This window comes from Somniosus microcephalus, chromosome 12 (assembly GCF_052327205.1).
Source record: "Somniosus microcephalus isolate GS21.2 chromosome 12, FLI_Smic_1.0, whole genome shotgun sequence".
Taxonomy (NCBI): domain Eukaryota; kingdom Metazoa; phylum Chordata; class Chondrichthyes; order Squaliformes; family Somniosidae; genus Somniosus; species Somniosus microcephalus.
The window spans coordinates 57,891,882-57,910,979 of record NC_140998.1 but is presented as its reverse complement, the minus strand read 5'-3'; the positions used below and the strand labels follow the sequence as shown (position 1 = coordinate 57,910,979).

The following is a 19,098-nucleotide window of genomic DNA, read 5'->3' as shown; positions in this document are numbered from 1 at the left end:
GAGAGGTTTAGGCAGGGAATTCCAGAGCTTAGGGCCTAGGCAACAGAAGGCACGGCCACCAATGGTTGAGTGATTATAATCAGAGATGCTCTAGAGGGTAGAATTAGAGGAGTGCAGATATCTCGGGGGGTTGTAGGACTGATGGAGATTACAAAGATAGGGTGGGGTGAGGCCATGAAAGGATTTGAAAACAAGGATGAGAATTTTGAAATCGAGGCTCTGCTTAACCAGGAGCCAATATAGGTCAGCGAACACAGGGGTGATGGGTGTGTAACGATCAGTAACCTGTCATTCTGGAATGGTACACTAGGTGGTGCTGTATGTATATAAGAGTGGGCTACCCATGATGCACTAGGCTACCCACAAGGCAGCAGTCAAAATGGATGCCTCTACAGATACTGTACCTAGTCCACATGTGCTCAATAAAGTGTCTAGCAAAAGCTAGCTGTTCTTAATAAAAACGACTAGTTATTAATGAACATAACATGGTACCAGGATTGGTAAGATCTGCTGAATATTGTGCAACGCAACATGGAGAATTTGAAGCCACCAGAGCGTTTGAAACTCACAGGAAATATCGACTACAATTGGCAGACTTTTAAACAACAATTCGAAATCTACATTGCTGCCATCGGGTACGGTACGAAGCCAGACGCAAGGAAAATAGCGTTGCTGCTCACGGTTGCAGGCCACAGGCGATAGAGGTATATAATACATTTGTATTTAATCCAGAGGAGAACAGAGAAAAATTAGACGATGTGCTAAAGAAGTTTGATACACATTGTTCTCCCAAAAAGAATGAAACCTATGAGAGTTACATCTTCCTTTCTCGGACACAGCAGCAAAATGAGACTTTTGATAGCTTTATGACTGATCTGAAACTGAAAGCACAGACATGCAATTTCTCTGAGCTGAAAGCATCCATGATTCGTGACCAGATTGTGTTTGGTATTCATGATAAAAAAGTCAGGAAACGTCTGTTGAGAGAAACCGAACTAACATTGGAAATTGCTGTGAAAATATGCCAAGCCAGCGAGCTAGCTCGAAAGCACGCGAAGACTTTCAGTGAAATCAATAATGATGCGATTGTAATGAGTGATAATGCTGCTGTCGGTGCTGTGTCCTACAAGGGGAAGAAACGTGGGCAGAACAGAAATGTAAAGCAATCGGAGGATGAAATTTTTAATTGTAAACGCTGTGGTTACAAACACCAGTTAAGACAATGCCCAGCGTTTGGAAAAATGTGCACAAAGTGTAATGGAAAGAATCACTTTGCCAAACAATGCTTTTCAAAAGTAAAAACAAAGAAAGGGCAATGAGTTAATGTGATTGAGGACACTGATTTAAGTGAGACATGTTTTGTAGGAATGGTGTCATGTGACAATGTCAAAAATGATACAGAAAATGTGCAGCCCTCAGGAATTAACAATGCTGAACATAAAGTTAATGCAGTAAAAGAGGACAAATGGATGATCCCACTGCAGGTAAATGGAGCATTAGTTACATTGAAACTAGACACTGGGGCAAAAGCAAACTTAATCAGTATGAGTGACATTAACAATATGAAAGAAAAGTCCAAAATACAGAAAAAGTCAGTACTACTGAAGGACTATAATGGACAGAAAATAGACAGCTTAGGTGTATGCAGACTTAAAGTGACAGTCAAAGACAAAGTGCATCATCTCATGTTTTCTGTTGTGGCTGAAGGACTTGATTCACTACTGGGTGACAAAGCTTGTGAGGACTTAGAACTGGTCAAGAGAGTCCACCGTATAAACTGTGCCATAAGCAGACCAGATGACTCGGTGGATTCTGTAGTGAATAATTTCCAGGATGTGTTCAAAGGATTTGGAGTTCTACCATTCACTTACAAGATCCAGCTAAAGGAGGATGCTCAGCCAGTGGTACATGCTCCACGAAGAGTTCCAGCACCCCTGCGTGACCGGCTCAAGAATGAACTGGACAGAATGACCAAACTAGGAGGCATCAGGAAAGTCGAAGAGCCAACAGACTGGGTTAACTCCATGGTATGTGTAAAGAAAAAGAACAATGATCTAAGAATATGCATTGGATCCAAAGGACTTAAATGCAAACATAAAACGTGAACACTACCAGATTCCCAAGCAAGAAGAAATCACCAGTGAAATGTCAGGTGCCAGATACTTTACTAAACTCGATGCCTCACAAGGATTTTGGCAACTAAAACTGGATGAAGAGAGCACCAAATACTGTACCTTCAACACACCATTTGGCAGGTATTGTTTCCTCAGAATGCCTTTTGGGATAATATCTGCATCTGAAATCTTTCATAGAGCGATGGAACACATAATTGAAGGTCTGGAAGGAGTTCGGGTCTATGTTGATGACATCATCATCTGGGGATCCACACTGAAAGAACACAATGAGAGACTGACTAAAGTGCTACAGAGCATACGCCGGAATGGACTGAAGCTCAACAAAGCCAAGTGTCAGTTTGGCGTCCAGGAAGTCACTTTCCTAGGAGATAATCTATCTGGTAAAGGAATAGAGCCAGATATGGAAAAAGTAAACGCCATACCCAAAATGCCCCGACCCACTGACAAAAAAGGAGTGCTACGCATCATGGGGATGATAAACTTCATTGGAAAGTTCATTCCTAACTTGTCAGCCAAGACAGCCTGTCTGCGAGACCTGCTACGTAAAACAAATGAGTTCGCATGGACAGAAAGACATGAACAAGAGTGGATAAACCTCAAAACAGTGCTGACAACCACACCTGTACTCACCTTCTTTGACCCAACAAAAAGAATCAAAGTGTCAACGGATGCATCAAAAGATGGCCTTGGTGCGGTCTTGCTACAAGCAGAGGGTGAAGATTGGAAGCCTGTTGCCTATGCCTCCAGGTCTATGACTGATACTGAGTGTCGATACGCCCAGATTGAAAAGGAATGTCTAGGCTTGGTAGTTGGACTAGAAAAGTTTCATGGCTACATATATGGACTTCCCACCTTCACAGTTGAGACAGACCACAGCCCACTGGTTGCCATCATAAAAAAGAACCTGAATGAGATGTCTCCAAGGATTCAACGACTCATGATGAAGCTGCAAAGATATGACTTTGAACTGATCTACACACCAGGCAAATACACAGTGTTAGCAGATGCACTATCCCGAGCACCCACAATGAGTCATGTGAGCTCTACTGAAGAAGATGTGGATGTTCATGTGAGTATGGTCACTGCTGCGCTGCCCGTGTCAGACACAAAATCAAAGCAAATAGCAGAAGAAACAGTAAAAGATACAGTATTACAAACAGTAATAGAGAACATTCATCATGGTTGGCCAAAAGGTTCCATTCCAAAATATTTTCACATAAGATCAGAATTGAATGTCACAAGTGGACAGAACAGAATAGTCATTCCACAGGCTCTACGTCAAGACATGATCAAAAGGATTCATGAGGGACACCCCTGAATTGAAAAATGCAAAAGGAGAGCAAGAGACACTGTTTATTGGCCTGGCATAAATAAGGACATTGAGAACATGATAGGCAAATGTGAGACATGTCAGAAACACCAAAACAAACAAGCAAAGGAACCAATGATAGTAGCTGACATACCAACAGCACCATGGCAAAAGGTTGGTATGGACCTTTTTATTTAAATGGTTAAGACTATCTAATAGTGATTGACTACTATTCTAACTATCCTGAGATGGCGCTGCTCTCAAGCACCACAGCAAGCAGTGTCATAATGCATGTGAAATCCATCTTCGCCAGACATGGAATTCCCAGGATTGCCATTAGCGACAATGGTCCGTGCTTCAACTGTAAGGAGTGGGAACAGTTTGCAGCACATTATGACTTTCAACACATCACATCCAGTCCTTTGTATGCTCAGTCGAATGGTAAGGCAGAGAAAGGTGTTCAAGTTCTCAAGCAGCTACTGAAGAAAGCGACAGAAAGCAAGTCTGATCCTTATCTCGCCCTGCTGAGCTACCGAGCCTCACCTTTAGACTCTGGTTCTTCACCTGCTGAACTACTAATGGGTCGCAAGTTGCGTACCACGCTACCCTGCTGTGCAAAAGAAAAGCAGAGTAAGGAACTGAGACAGAGACTTCAACTGTTAAAGCTGAAACAGAAATCATACTATGACAAGTCATCCAAAACTCTGAAACCATTGACAAGGGATGATGTTGTCAGGATTGAGGATCCAGATGCATGGAACAGGAAAGCTACAGTTCTTGAGGAAGTAGGACCAAGGTCATACACTGTTAGAACTGAGGAAGGACAGATTCTCAGGAGGAACCGCCGTTCCCTCTTAAAAACACAAGAGATTATCGAAGAGCAAATCGATGACAATGCCGCAACTGAATCTTGTCACTCACCACCAGAACAATCTAACACAAATACACATACAGGCTCTCATGAAAACACATCAGACTTACCTGTGCTGAGAAGATCCACACGTGAAGTAAAAAAGCCTGATAGACTTAATCTTTGAGTACAAAGAAAACTACATTGAAAATGTATTGAATGTTGAAGATGTTTATGTTGTTATTGATTGATATTGATTGATACTGATTTTGTTTAACCTCAAAGAAAGGGGGATGTAATGATCAGTAACCTGTCATTCTGGAATGGTACACTAGGTGGTGCTGTATGTATATAAGAGTGGGCTACCCATGATGCACTAGGCTACCCACAAGGCAGCAGTCAAGATGGATGCCTCTACAGATACTGTACCTATTCCACATGTGCTCAATAAAGTGTCTAGCAAAAGCTAGCTGTTCTCAATAAAAATGACTAGTTATTAATGAACATAACAGGTGAACGGGACTTGGTGTGAGTTGCGACACAGGCAGCCGAGTTTTGGATGACCTCAAGTTTACGTAGGGTAGAATGTGGGAGGCCAGCCAGGAGTGCATTGGAATAGTCTTGCCTGAGCACCTACCTGAAACAGGCGTCAAGTTCCTTGAATATGCTAATCAGGGTCCCAATGCTTGTTTAAGGACCTGCTCTCAAACTTGGCATAAACTGGGAGGAGCATGCATTGGTCACGCTTCGCTCACTTATTCCAGGTTGACAGTGGCCTAACCAACGGTCCTCAAAGGGATTGCTGGAGGCCGTCCATTAAAAAGTAAGTAAACTATATTTTTATTTGCGTTTATGTGGAACCAGGAGGAGCAGATGTGCTCCTCCTGGCTTCACAGCCATGCTGTGGGCCACTGCCGGCCTGGACTCATCCCCTTCCCAGTTTCTACCTGCGGTCCCCTTTGGCATCGGAGCTGGATGATTTTCCTGAGTCCCCGACCGGTGATCTGCATTGGGGTACCCGATTGACATTGGCAGCTCACTGATTTTATGCAGGAGTGGCCCAGCTTCCAGTGAGCTGAATGCCGATGTCTTCAGGCGTGCGTTCCCTTCGCGATACCCATTTCGCGTCAGCTTCCGGCGGTGCTCCAATTTCTCAGCTTATGAATCTTGCTGTAAGCTGCCACAATTGTTACATTTTTGGGACTTTTCTAACTCTCTTATCCGAGACTATTTCAGCTCTCGTGTCTTACATTATTCTCATGAGTGAGTCCCAACTCCCCACATTTTCAAGAATGGCCTATTCTTGCCTTGAGGTCTAAGTAAGTTTTCAAAAATGTGCCCACAAAATCCTGCCGCATAATTCATTTCAGCTTCTGAACTTAACTTCAGCACCTCTATAAGGTTTCACTTCGGTCTTTAAAAGCGGTAGAGCATTATGTTAGATCTCACCTTAAGTTAAAAATATTAAACAAATTTATTAAACAAAAGATGAAGAAGTGCATAGCCATCATATAATATAGTTAAACATTTATACTAGACGTCTTTCCAGCTAACTCAAATAGAAAGAAAATCATAAAAAGACCACAACTCTAAGAACTAAGCTAGCTCTTGTAAATAACTTTTAGATAGTACAGTATGATGCAGATTTTGCGTTGAGAACAATGGTGAATCTAACAGCCCTCACCGTTATTATGGAGTAAATCGAACATCAACTTCCGGAGTCCGCACATGCGCAGTTAAACGCAGAAATCCGCAAATGGCTGTCGGAGTTACCCTGCTCCTTCACAGGCTGCGCTACACTGGTACCTTGCCAATAGATTCGGCATTGAAATCCATGTAAGGGCATGAAGTTGCTGTACTTACCCACTAGTTAGCCACAAAACATGCCAGATAAAGTTAGGACTGGTGCATTCATGTGTAAGTGAATTTTTAATGGTGAGGTACATCATAATTACTGCCAAACACCCTCTCTGGCACCGAAAAGTAAATTTTACAAGTGTGGAGTCTCATTCCTTCAGAAGTTAATGAGTGTTGGAGATTCCTTTTTAAATAACTTTTTCTTTCTGTCTCTTTTATCTCTCTCTTAATCCCATCTTTCTTTTCCTCTCTTTATCTTGCTTTCTGTACATGATTTAAATCTAATTTATACTTCCTGGTTTAGACTCTGCGTGCTGGATTTTGATTGAGGAGGCATGTAGGAGGCGGGACTACAACTTTTGGGGTTGTAGTCCTGTTGTGTCCGTGTGTTAATAGAGACACTGAAGGCAGGAGTTGGTTTCACAGGTGTTTACTGAACAAAGTCTGGAGGTGAACTAACTGATACAACACAATATACAGGCTTATATAGCCCGAGTGGCCATTACCGGCATTACAGTACACAGGGGGCTCTTAAAGGCACATACACTACAATTCCTCCCCTTTTAGCCAGCCAGTACATAATATTTTAAGTAATCATTAATTACATGTTACAAGAACAATAATCTACACATTGCTGCAGTTAATCAATTATAAGTCAGTCTCTCTCGGTCCGGATAACGCCTCGGTGGTGTAGTAGTTTCTGGTGGTGTAGTAGGTTCTTTTGGCAAGGCTGATTCGGCTTGAATGCCAGTGTCGGGTTCATCTGGTTCCAGTATCACCGGGTCGGAGGTAGATACTATGGGTATCTCTACTTCATCATTAGGCGTATAGAGTTGTGGTGTAGGTTGTCCCTTTTCGGATGACTCTATGATTTGGTCAGCATGGCGCCTTATTATGCTTTCTCCAATGTCCACGGTATAAATCAGCGGTCCTAGTCGTGTGCAAATAGTTCCAGGCTGCCATTTCTCGGTACGGTAGTCCCGGGCCAAAACTTGTTGACCTATCTGGAAGGTTCTAGTTGGCTTTTCATTCATGCCTTGAAATTGCTGGATCTCCACGTCCCTTCTGATGTTTGGCTTGATCAAATCCAGCCAGCATCTTAGGCTTCCATTGAAGAACATCATGGCGGGAGTTTGGTTTGTAACCATATGTGTTGCATTCCTATATGCAAACAAGAAGTTATCTACCTTATGCTGAAGTTTTATGTCTTCATTACCCATGGCCTTTATGGCCTTCTTGAAGGTCTGGACAAACCTTTCAGCCAATCCATTGGTGGCGGGATGGTATGGGGCAGACGTGTAGTGCTTAACCCCATTGTTTTTTAAGAACTTCCTGAATTCTTCGGACACAAATTGCGGTCCATTATCAGAACAGATCTGTTCAGGCAGCCCATTCCTGGCAAATATGGTCCTTAATACTGTGATGGTTTTTTCCGTGGTGGTGGAGGACATCTTTATTACCTCCGGCCACTTGGAGTGTGCATCAACCGCGATTAAGAATATTGAGTCCATAAATGGACCAGCAAAGTCGATGTGTACCCTTTGCCATGGAGATGAGGGCCACTCCCATGGATGTAGAGGGGCTTGTGGTGGAGCGTTTTGGACCTTCTGGCATCCTAGGCAGCTCTTGGTCATTTCTTCGATGTCTCCATTGCTACCTGGCCACCATACAAATGCCCTGGCTAGGTTCTTCATTTTCACTCCACCCAGATGCCCCTCGTGAAGCTCCTTTAGAACTTTATCCTGGAGTTTGGGTGGAATCACCACTCTGGATCCACACATCAAGGTTCCTCGGCACACTGACAGCTGTTCTCTTCTTTGCGAGAATGCTGGCAACAGTGGTTCGCCATGTGCTGGCCATCCCTTCACTGTTAATTCGTAGACTCGTGAGAGAGTCGGGTCATTTCTCGTTTCCCTTTCAATGGCAGAATTTGTTACTGGTAGGCATTCGACTATGGTAGGGTGGAACATCTCCACTGGGTCTACTGTAGGTGCTTCTTCTACCGTTGGCAACGGTAGGCGCCATAAACCATCAGCATTCCCATGATGTTTTGATCCTTTGTATTCTATGTCATATTGGTGTGCCCCTAGAAAAAGGGACCACCTCTGTAGCCTTTGTGCTGTCATAATGGGAACACCCTTTTTAGGGTTGACTATGGAGATGAGGGGTTGATGGTCAGTCAACAAGGTAAATTTTTGTCCGTGTAGGTAATGGTTGAATTTCTTCACTCCCCATACCAGGCTGAGTGCTTCCCTGTCGATTTGGACATAGTTACGCTCAGCTGAGTTCAATGAGCGTGACGCAAAAGCTATCGGCCGTTCCGAGCCATCAGGGAATCTATGCGATAATACCGCTCCTACGCCGTAAGGGGATGCATCGCACGCCAGTCTGATTGGCAGTGATGGGTTGTAATGAGCCAAAACTTCCTTGGACGTGATTAAGTCTTTGCATTTATGGAAGGCACGTTTGCAGTCTTCGCTCCATTTCCAAATTACTCCTGTTTGTAGCAGTTCATTAAGAGGGTGCAGAAGAGTTGATAAGTTTGGTAAAAATTTATGATAGTAATTTATCAATCCCAGGAATGACCTTAATTGTGAAACATTTTCAGGTGCTGGGGCTTTTATGACCGCATCAATTTTTTCAGGTGAATTATGCAACCCTTCCTTATTAATTATGTGGCCACAATATGATATTTGATTCTGGAAAAATTCGCACTTGGGGTGATTTGCTCGTAGGCCCTGTTCTTTCAGCCTAGTGAGCACCTGCTCCAAATTGGCAAGGTGCTCGTTGTCGTTTTCTCCTGTTACAAGGATGTCGTCTAGGTAGCATTGAGTCCCCGGAATCCCTTGGAGGACTTGCTCCATAGCTCTTTGCCAGATAGCTGGAGCTGATGCTACTCCGAAAACCAGTCGATTGTACTGGTACAGGCCTTTGTGTGTATTTATCGTGAGATACTTTTTAGAGGCCTCTTCAACCTCCATCTGTAGATATGCCTGTGCCAAGTCAATTTTGGTGAAACATTTCCCTCCGGATAGTGAGGCGAAAATATCTTCTATCCTCGGAAGAGGACACTGTACCATGTGAAGGACCGGGTTTACAGTCACCTTGAAGTCTCCACAGATGCAAATTTTTCTCTGGTCTTCAGATTTATCATTATTCAACGTTTTCTTCATGACCGGGACGATGGGTGTTGCCCACTCGCTCCAATCTATCTTGGATAATACGCCTGCTTTTTCCAAATTCTCCAGCTCTGCCTCGACTGCTGGATGAATTGCGTATGGCACCGGCCTTGCCTTAAAAAACTTGGGAATTGCTGCATCTTCCACTTTTATTGAGGCAGTGACGCCTTTCAAGGTTCCTAGTTCCTGTTGAAACACTTCCTTGGCGTTGGCCAAGATGTCTTTTAATCGTTCAGGTATGACGTCATCATCATTTTTTTTCTTACTGGTTACCGTCAGTGCCTGAATGGAGTGCCAGTCTAAACGTATCTTCCTGATCCATTCACGTCCCAACAGCGGTGGACCACCATCTTGCAGAATGTATAAATACAACTTCTGTATTTCCTTGCCGTTGTATATAACAGGCACCCTTATTTTTCCTTTGGGGTATACTTTCTGCCCCGTATATGTTTTCAAGATAATGGATGTGTCTTTTAAAGGTACATGCGGAAGTAGCCGCTCGTAATCTCGTCGATTTATGACGGTCAGAGCTGATCCTGTATCTAGCTCCATTTTAACTGGGGACCCTGCTATCGTGAGGGTAACCCAAATGGTCTGGTAATCTTCTTTGGCAATTACATTATGTAATTTGATACAGCTTAGTCTCTTGTTTCCGGAGTCGCTATCGCTCTTCTGGTCTTCGGAGCTACTGTCCATCATCATTTGTACCTTTCTGTACTTTTCTTTATTGATTTTTTTTTTCCTGTCCGTGGATTTTTTTTGTCCAGATCGGCATACCCATGCAATGTGTCCAATCTTTCCGCATTGCCTGCATGCTTTGTCCTTGAACCAGCAGTCCCTCTGGTCATGGGTGGATCTGCCGCAGCGATAACATCTCTCGAAACCCTGTGTCATTTCATGGGTGCCGAAGTCCTGTGGCTTTTGCTGTATCTCTGCAGCTCCTCTTGCGGCTGCTTCATATGATACAACCATACTGAAAGCCTTGTCCAGTGTCAAATCTTTCTCAGAAAGCAGCCTTTTCTGTGTTCCTTCACTTAGGAGACCGCAGATGAATTTGTCTCGAAGAGAATCTGCCAGTCCTGCCCTGAATTGGCAGTGCTTTGATAGCTTTCTTAATTCAGTGAGGTAATCAGCGTTACTTTCATTCTTGTGCTGATTCCTCTTGAAGAATTTGAATCGTTCCGCTATCAGCAGTGGTGTTGAGTTTAAGTGCTCCTGTAGGGTATCAACAATTTCCTTAAAATTCTTGTCCTTTGGTTTGGCTGGAGTGACTAAGTTTCGTAACAGCCCGTATGTCTTTGCGCCCATTAGATTTAGAAGTACTGACGCCTTTTTATCATTTTCTATTCCATTTGCTGTGCAATATACCTCCACTCTTTCAGCATATGTGGTCCAATCCTTTATATCTTTATCAAAAGCATCAATATTGCCAGCCTTAGGCATCCTGGAAAAAAAATGGCGCTTCCCGCGCTTTTCTTTTTTTCCTGCAAAAAAGATATGGCGCTTCCCACGCTTTCCCGCCGCTGCTGCTGCTGACAATGCTGTTTTCCACGTTGATGCGCTATCAATTACTCATAAAAGACTGAGAGTTAGAAGAGTAACTGAAGGCTTTTATTAACAACAGAATGGAGGTGTGCCTCGAGTGGTCGACCGGTCCAGGATACAAGGGCTGGGGAGCAGTCACCTTTATACTAGGACCTGTAGGAGGAGTCAGCCGAGGCATGTCCAGGCATGTACACAGTGGAATACAAACAGGACAAACAGGAATACAAACAGTGGTTTACCACATTCACCCCTTGTTTAAAATTGAGTCCGGCGGGGTGAAGTGTATTAAAAGTTAGTGTATTGGAGTCTCTCCGGAGGTCTTGTCTGCCGCTGTGATCGGCGTGGCGACGGCAGGGGTAGTGAAGCTTCCGGCGTCGAGTCCAGCGTAGGCTGTGGCACAGGCGTGTCGTCCTCATAGATGTCGAGCGGGTCGCGGGGCCCAGGCCTGCCGTCTGCTGGGGGTGGATATCGGATCGTGGGGGGGGGTGGTAGTGGGTAGTGGGTTAGTGTGGTCCCCGAGGGTGCAAGGTCTCTTATGGAGACTGTGTCCTCCCGCCCGTCCGGGTATGCGATGTAAGCATACTGGGGGTTGGCGTGGAGGAGGTCGACCCTCTCGACCAGGGGGTCCGTTTTATGGGAATATTGAGGAAGTACACATTGCGGTCGGAGGAGGGGAGAGGCCCTTTAAAATCAACGCTCAGGCGCTCGAAGGGGCGAGTGGCTTTTATCAGGTGGGCCCTGTCTGGTCTATAAAAGTGTGGTTTGCACTCAGCGCAGACTTGGCAGTTCCTGGTCATGGTCCTGACCTCCTCAATAGAGTAAGGCAGGTTGCGGGCCTTGATGAGGTGGAAGAACCTGGTGACCCCCGGGTGGCAGAGGTCATTGTGGAGGACCCGTAGTCTATCGATCTGCGCGCTGGCGCAGGTGCCACGCGATAGCGCATCCGGGGGTTCATTTAGCTTCCCGGGCCGGTACAAGATCTCGTAGTTGTAGGTGGAAAGTTCGATTCTCCACCTCAAGATCTTGTCATTTTTGATTTTGCCCCTCTGCTTGTTGTTAAACATAAAAGCAACTGAACGCTGGTCAGTGAGCAGGGTAAATCGTTTTCCGGCCAGGTAGTGCCTCCAATGACGCACAGCCTCCACAATCGCCTGGGCCTCCTTCTCAACAGCGGAGTGTCTGGTCTCCGGGCCTTGGAGGGTTCGTGAAAAGAAGGCCACGGGTCTCCCCGCCTGATTGAGGGTAGCGGCCAGGGCAAAGTCGGACGCGTCGCTTTCCACCTGGAAGGGGATGGATTCGTCCACTGCGTGCATGGTGGCTTTGGCAATGTCCTCCTTGATACGGTGGAAGGCTAAGCGGGCCTCTGCCGTCAAGGGAAAAGAGGTGGACTTGATCAGCGGACGGGCCTTGTCCGCATAGTAGGGGACCCACTGGGCGTAATAGGAGAAAAACCCTAGGCACCTCTTCAGGGCCTTGAGGCAGTGGGGCAGTGGAAGTTCCATAAGGGGACGCATCCGGTCGGGGTCGGGGCCGATGACTCCGTGTTCCACAACACAGCCAAGGATGGCGAGGCGGTTTGTGCAGAATATGCACTTCTCCTTGTTATATGTCAGGTTTAGGAGTTGGGCGGTGCGGAGGAATTTTTTGAGGTTTGCGTCATGGTCCTGCAAGTCACGGCCGCAGATGGTCACATTGTCCAGATATGGGAAAGTGGCCTGCAACGCATTTTGATCTACCATCCGGTCCATCTCCCTTTGGAAGATGGAGACCCCGTTGGTGACGCCAAAGGGAACCCTAAGGAAGTGATAGAGGCGGCCGTTTGCCTCAAAGGCAGTGTACTGGCGGTCCTCAGGGCGGATGGGGAGCTGGTGGTACGCTGATTTCAGGTCAATGGTCGAGAAGACGCGGTACTGCGCGATCTGGTTGACCATATCAGCTATACGGGGGAGTGGGTAGGCGTCCAGCAGGGTGTAGCGATTTATTGTCTGGCTGTAGTCGATGACCAGGCGCTGCTTCTCGCTGGTCTTAACGACCACAACCTGGGCTCGCCAGGGGCTGGTGCTGCCCTCAATAATCCCTTCTTTCAGGAGCCGCTCCACTTCGGTTTTAATGAAAACCCTGTCCCCGGCACTGTATCGCCTGCTCTTTGTGGCGATGGGCTTACAGTCGGGGGTGAGGTTAGCAAACAGTTGGGGGGGGGTGACTCTGAGTGTGGAGAGGTTGCACCTGGTGCGCGGCGGGCAATTTGGAAGCTGCTGGCTGCGGACTGTGAGTGGGGGTAGGGGTCCACCGTACGCCATCGTAACACTTTTAAGGTGGCACTGAAAATCTAACCCCAGCAGGACGGCAGCGCAGAGGTCAGGCAGGACCAGAAGTTTAAAATGATCGTACACGGTCCCGTCTACTACGAGTGTCACCACGCAGTAGCCGCCGATGTCCGCCGACTGGGACTCGGAGGCCATAGAAATCCGCTGTTGCGCAGGCAGGACTGGGAGAGAGCAACGCCGCACCATGTCGGGGTGGATGAAGCTCTCCGTGCTCCCAGAGTCAAAAAGGCAGATTGTATCGTGACCATTTACCTTAATGTCCATTGTGGAACTGGCCAGTTGGTGCGGTCTCGCTTGGTCCAGTGTAACGGATGCCAGCGTAGGGGTCGGTGTGTCGCTGCGGGTATCAGATGAGGCGGTGTCGGGGGCCTGCTGCGTCCCGGCTGTCGTCCAAGATGGCAGCGTCCATGATCCCCATGTGGCTGGAGGCGTCCAAAATGGCTGCTGTACCGGTGATTCGCACACGGCCGGGGAGGTCCAAAATGGCGGCCCGCATGGCCCACACGCGGCGCTGCTGGGGTTCGGGGTGGCTTTGGCCCTGCAGACGCTAGCGTAGTGTCCCTTCTTCCCGCAGCCCGAGCAGATCGCGTTTTTCGCCGGGCAGCGCGCTCTGGGGTGTTTTGCCTGGCCACAGAAGTAGCATTTCTGGCCTTGGGGCACTGCTGTCTGGCCTTGGGACACTGCTGCGGTAGTTGGGCCGTTGTTGGGGTGTGGCTGGGGTGGCACGGTGCTATGAGGCGGTCCTACCGTGTCCCAGGCTGTCATTCCCCGCGGCGTCCACGGTGCAGAGGAGTAGGCATCCATGCCCTGGTAGGCTGCATCCAACGATAGTGCGAGTTCAGAGGCCTTGTTGAGGTCGAGGTTGCTCTGCTCCAACAGTCGCTGTCGTGTGTAATTGGATCTGTGGCCCGCTACAAAAGCGTCCCGGATAAGTTCCTCTGTGTACACGGCGGCCTTTACATCCTTACAACCACAGGCCCGGCCAAGCACAGACAGTGCCTGAAGGTATTCCATGGTCGATTCCCCAGGTTGTTGTTTACGACTCCCCAGGAGGTGCCTGGCGTACACTTCGTTCACTGGGCGCGTGTACTGGTCCTTGAGGAGCTTGATAGCATCCGCGTACGAGGTCGCGTCTTGGATGACCGAGTACACTCGGTGGTTCACTTTGGAGGTCAGGACATCCAGTTTGTCCTCGTCCGATTTGATTGCTTCGGAGGCGGTCAGGAATTTTTCGAAACACTTAAGCCAGTGAGTAAACTTGGTGGATGAGTCCGCCTCCCGATGATCTAAGTCCAGGCATGCTGGTGTGAGGATCTTCTCCATTATAAAAATGTTGTTAATAAAATTGATGCGCTATCAATTACTCATAAAAGACTGAGAGTTAGAAGAGTAACTGAAGGCTTTTATTAACAACAGAATGGAGGTGTGCCTCGAGTGGTCGACCGGTCCAGGATACAAGGGCTGGGGAGCAGTCACCTTTATACTAGGACCTGTGGGAGGAGTCAGCCGAGGCATGTCCAGGCATGTACACAGTGGAATACAAACAGGACAAACAGGAATACAAACAGTGGTTTACCACACACGTTTTTAAAATTTTTTTTATATTTACATGTGGAGACTCGTTCCCGCCGGACTCTTTCTGCTAGGTCCGAACGCCGACCTGCTTTGCAGCGCCGGCCGTCTCCCGAGTGCTCCCCCCCATCTGTTTCTGCTTGCCTCTGCCTTCGCTGCTTGGCCTCGCTGCAGAGCCAGCCGATGGAGCCCCAGCCCGCCACCCAGGAAGGATTATTGCAGTACCTGCCACCAGCTCGGCTAGCTGATGAGACCACAGCTTTTTTTTTTTTCTTGCCTTTCTTCGACTTTGGATGTCTGAGGAATCGATGTCCTTGAGGTGCTGCCGAATTGCAGGTAAGTCCGTTTCCAATTCGTCGCCACTGTTGTGTCCGTGTGTTAATAGAGACACTGAAGGCAGGAGTTGGTTTCACAGGTGTTTACTGAACAAAGTCTGGAGGTGAACTAACTGATACAACACAATATACAGGCTTATATAGCCCGAGTGGCCATTACCGGCATTACAGTACACAGGGGGCTCTTAAAGGCACATACACTACAAGTCCTGCCTCCATTGAGTTGTGGCCAACCCATGCGATTTTCACTTGATTGACCATGTTGAGCCCTCCCAGCGGGCTCAGCAGGCCAATTAAGGGCCACCCGGCAACAGGTGACGTCACAGATTGACATTTCATCTTTCAAAAGCTTTTGACAGATGAAATATCAGTGTTTGACAGCTGTTTGAAGCTGTCAAACACTGACAATCTGTACTCCAGGTTAATTCTTTCCTCTCAGGCTGATTTAGACATCTCTCCAGAAGAGAAAGCTGAATGCTGCAACTTTTGACAGCTCGCGGCCATTCTACTTTCTGTGCCGGTGAGATGAGGGACTCCTGAGACCTGAAGGAAGGAAGGCTGTAAAGGTAAGTAAATGTAAGAAAAACTTCTTTAAACACTTTACACACACCAAACACACTTACCTCTGAACTCATGCACCCATCATTCACCTGAACACCGGACATCTCGAACCCTCCAAGCCCTTCAGCCCGACGGTCCACCTCGCTAACTTGGCATGGTTTGGAGCCGTTGGGAATCCCAGACTTCAGGGATAAAAATAGGGATTAGGCTAAAAACTGCCTGTTAACTACCTGTTAACATGCAGTTAATTGGCACTAATCCCCTTGCCGCCTCAGGGAGGCGAGTCTCAGCGCAGGTCGGGTATCTGCCTCCTTTGAAACTGGCATGGAGGCGGGTTGGGGGCGGGATGGGTTCGTGCCCTGGGATTTTGAGATTTTAACCCCCCACATGTCTCCAATCCCGCCTCCACGGCCCAATGAAAATCCTGCCCTGCGTATCTCAGTGAGGATTCTTCAATCTGATTGGTTGAAGAGCCACGCTGTTGTTTGACCTGCTCACACAGGTCCCAGATCCGCTATAGAAAGTGCCGCACTGGATCAGTCACTTGATGACAGTAGGGTGCTGCTTAAAAGCCTGTGAAATGTCTGTGGGCAGCTGTCAGCATAATGAACGGCAAGCGCCGATCCTTCGCTGCTGACTGCAAAATCCGGGCCTATGTCTTTTTCATGAATTTCTTATCGCTGTAAGATCATAATTAAACTATACTGTTTCTTGGGAACTCAAACCCAATTTGTTTCTCTTTCAGCAGTTTCATAGTGATCTGTTCAAATTAAGAATTCAGTAAGTCCGTTTGCTTTTATTATATGTCTTAGAAAAGAATTACAAGAACTTCATAGAGTTTGAATAGCTGATTAATCAAATTTTAAAATGAATTCGTCGGACCTATAAAAATTGAACCAATCACACAGCATTGTTTAATTTTGATTTATTTCTCTCTCCAATGGGTAATCAATAAAATTTGTGACATTGTACCGATTATAGGCTTTGCCCAGAAATCTGAACTATAGTCATTTTGTTTTAAACTGTTCATGTACTCTGACTGGATTGAAAAGGTCAGCCACTAAATCAAAACTTGACAAAAATACTTCACTCCTGCTCTGATCTCTCTGTCCTCGGCCTATTACATTGTTCCAATGAAGCTCAACGTAAGCTCGAGGAACAGCACCTCATCTTTCGATTAGGCACTTTACAGCCTTCTGGACTTAACATCGTGTTCAACAATTTCAGATAATAATCCCTGCCCTCATTTTTCATGCTGTATTATTTCGCCATTCCCATTTTCAACATTTTATCTTTCCTGCCTCTTACAAAAGTACAGGATGTTCTTTCAATTCCTTCCTCCCCTCCTAACCACCCCCCTGTTTCCGCACCTGCTTAATATCTGTTACATCTCCAGCCTTTTCCAGTTTTGATGAAGGGTCCCAGACCTGAAACGTTAACTCTCTTTCTCTCTCCACAGATGCTGCCTGGCCTGCTGAGTATTTCCAGCATTTTCTGTTGTTATTTCTAAAAATAAACTTACCTTTCTTTAAAGTATTTTTAAATGATAAATCAGTGGAAATGTTTTAAAAAACATTTTTTCAACTCTTATCCTGCTTTTACCAGGCGCAAGAATTGTATGTGTTTTCTGCGGGCGGAGGGTCTCCAAAAAATGGAACTCTCCACCCGCAGAGGCCCTGCTCCCGGGCAGAGCTTTCTTAACAGATCGGAAATGCCGGTTTCCAGCACATGCGCAGTGCATGCCTAAAACCGGCATTTCCCTTGGCCCCACGGGTGAGTACACAGCGTGTACACACCCGTAGGGACCAGAATTTCTGCCTCGTGTTTACAGCAGCTAACTAGCTGTGCAGATGCTCAGAGCCCATAAAAATGTGCACTGCCTTGTAGCCTGTTTAGCCATGTTGGGTCCTTTTTCTTAAAGAGGAGTCTGCTTGTTAATGGTTCAAGTAGTTGTATGTGGCCCAATGATTGCTTGTTTGCTGAATGTTTTAGTTTTTGGTACTAAAGCAATTCATACCTTCAAAGGAATAAGCTGTGCATTGTGTTAGTAGAGCCTATGGGTGTCCTGCCGACCATCCCTCTCTTTTTGCAGTTCTAGAGGACAAAGGTTGAGAATTACAATAAGAATGCGTCTTCAGTGCTCCAAAAGGAGTAGCCATTACATAGCCACCCATTTATATAGGCCAACGTAATCGGACTTGGATATAAGAACATAAGAACATAAGAAATAGGAGCAGGAGTAGGCCAATCGGCCCCTCGAGCCTGCTCCGCCATTCAATAAGATCATGGTTGATCTGATCCTAACCGCCAATCCACTATCACAGAACCATCTCCTGAATCTAACAGAATTAGACACATGAAATAGGAGCAGGATCAGGCTACACGGCCCCTGGGCCCACTCCGCTACCCACAGGGCCATGACCGATCCGAACCTAGACTCATGTCCAAATTCCTGCCCGCTCCCCCTAACCTTTAATTCCCTTTACTTCTAGGAAACTGTCTATTTCTGTTTTAAATTTATGTAATGATGTAGCTTCTACAGCTTTTTGGGGCAGCATATTCCATGGACCTACCACCCTCTGAGTGAAGTAGTTCCTCCTCATCTCAGTTTTGAAAGAGCAGCCCCTTATTCTAAGACTATGCCCCCTAGTTCTAGTTTCACCCATCATCGGGAACATCTTCCCCGCATCCACCCGATCCAACCCCTTCACAATCTTATATGTTTCAATAAGATCGCCTCTCATTCTTCTGAACTCCAATGAGTAGAGTCCCAATCTACTCAACCTCTCCTCATATGTCCATCCCCTCATCCCCGGGATTAACCGAGTGAACCTTCTTTGTACTGACTCGAGAGCAAGTATGTCCTTTCTTAAGTATGGACACCAAAACTGTACGTAGTATTCCAGGTGCGGTCTCACCAATACCTTGTACAACTGAAGCAATACCTCCCTATTTTTATATTCTATCCCCCTAGCAATGAAAGCCAACATTCCATTGGCCTTCTTAATCACTTGCTGCACCTGCATACTAACCTTTTGAGTTTCGTGCACCAGGACCCCCAGATCCCTTTGTACTTCAGTACTTTCCAGTTTCTTGCCATTAAGATAATAACTTGCTCTACGATTTTTCCTGCCAAAGTGCATAACCTCACACTTTCCAGTATTGTATTCCATCTGCCAAATCTCTGCCCACTTACTTAGCCTGTCGATGTCCCCTTGCAGGTTTTTTATGTCCTCCTCACTCACTACTTTCCCTCCCATCTTAGTATCATCTGCAAACTTTGATATGTTACACTCGGTCCCCTCCTCCAAATCGTTAATATAGATTGTAAAGAGTTGGGGACCCAGCACTGACCCCTGCGGAACACCACTAGTTACTGATTGCCAGTCTGAGAATGAACCATTTATCCCAACTCTCTGCCTTCTGTT

General features: G+C 46.5%; 1 protein-coding gene across 1 annotated transcript in view; it reads right to left on the bottom strand.

Moving 5' to 3' along the window:
* Nucleotides 1-14,619, bottom strand: part of LOC147109216 (uncharacterized) — a 370,234-nt gene extending 355,615 nt beyond the window's left edge. Inside the window, exon 1 of the mRNA XM_086002929.1 lies at nt 13,455-14,619. Within this exon, the coding sequence (XP_085859055.1) occupies nt 13,455-14,525 (1,071 nt within the window). The 5' untranslated portion in view covers nt 14,526-14,619. The remainder of the gene's footprint in view (nt 1-13,454) is intronic.
* Between the last annotated feature and the right edge of the window lie 4,479 nt (nt 14,620-19,098).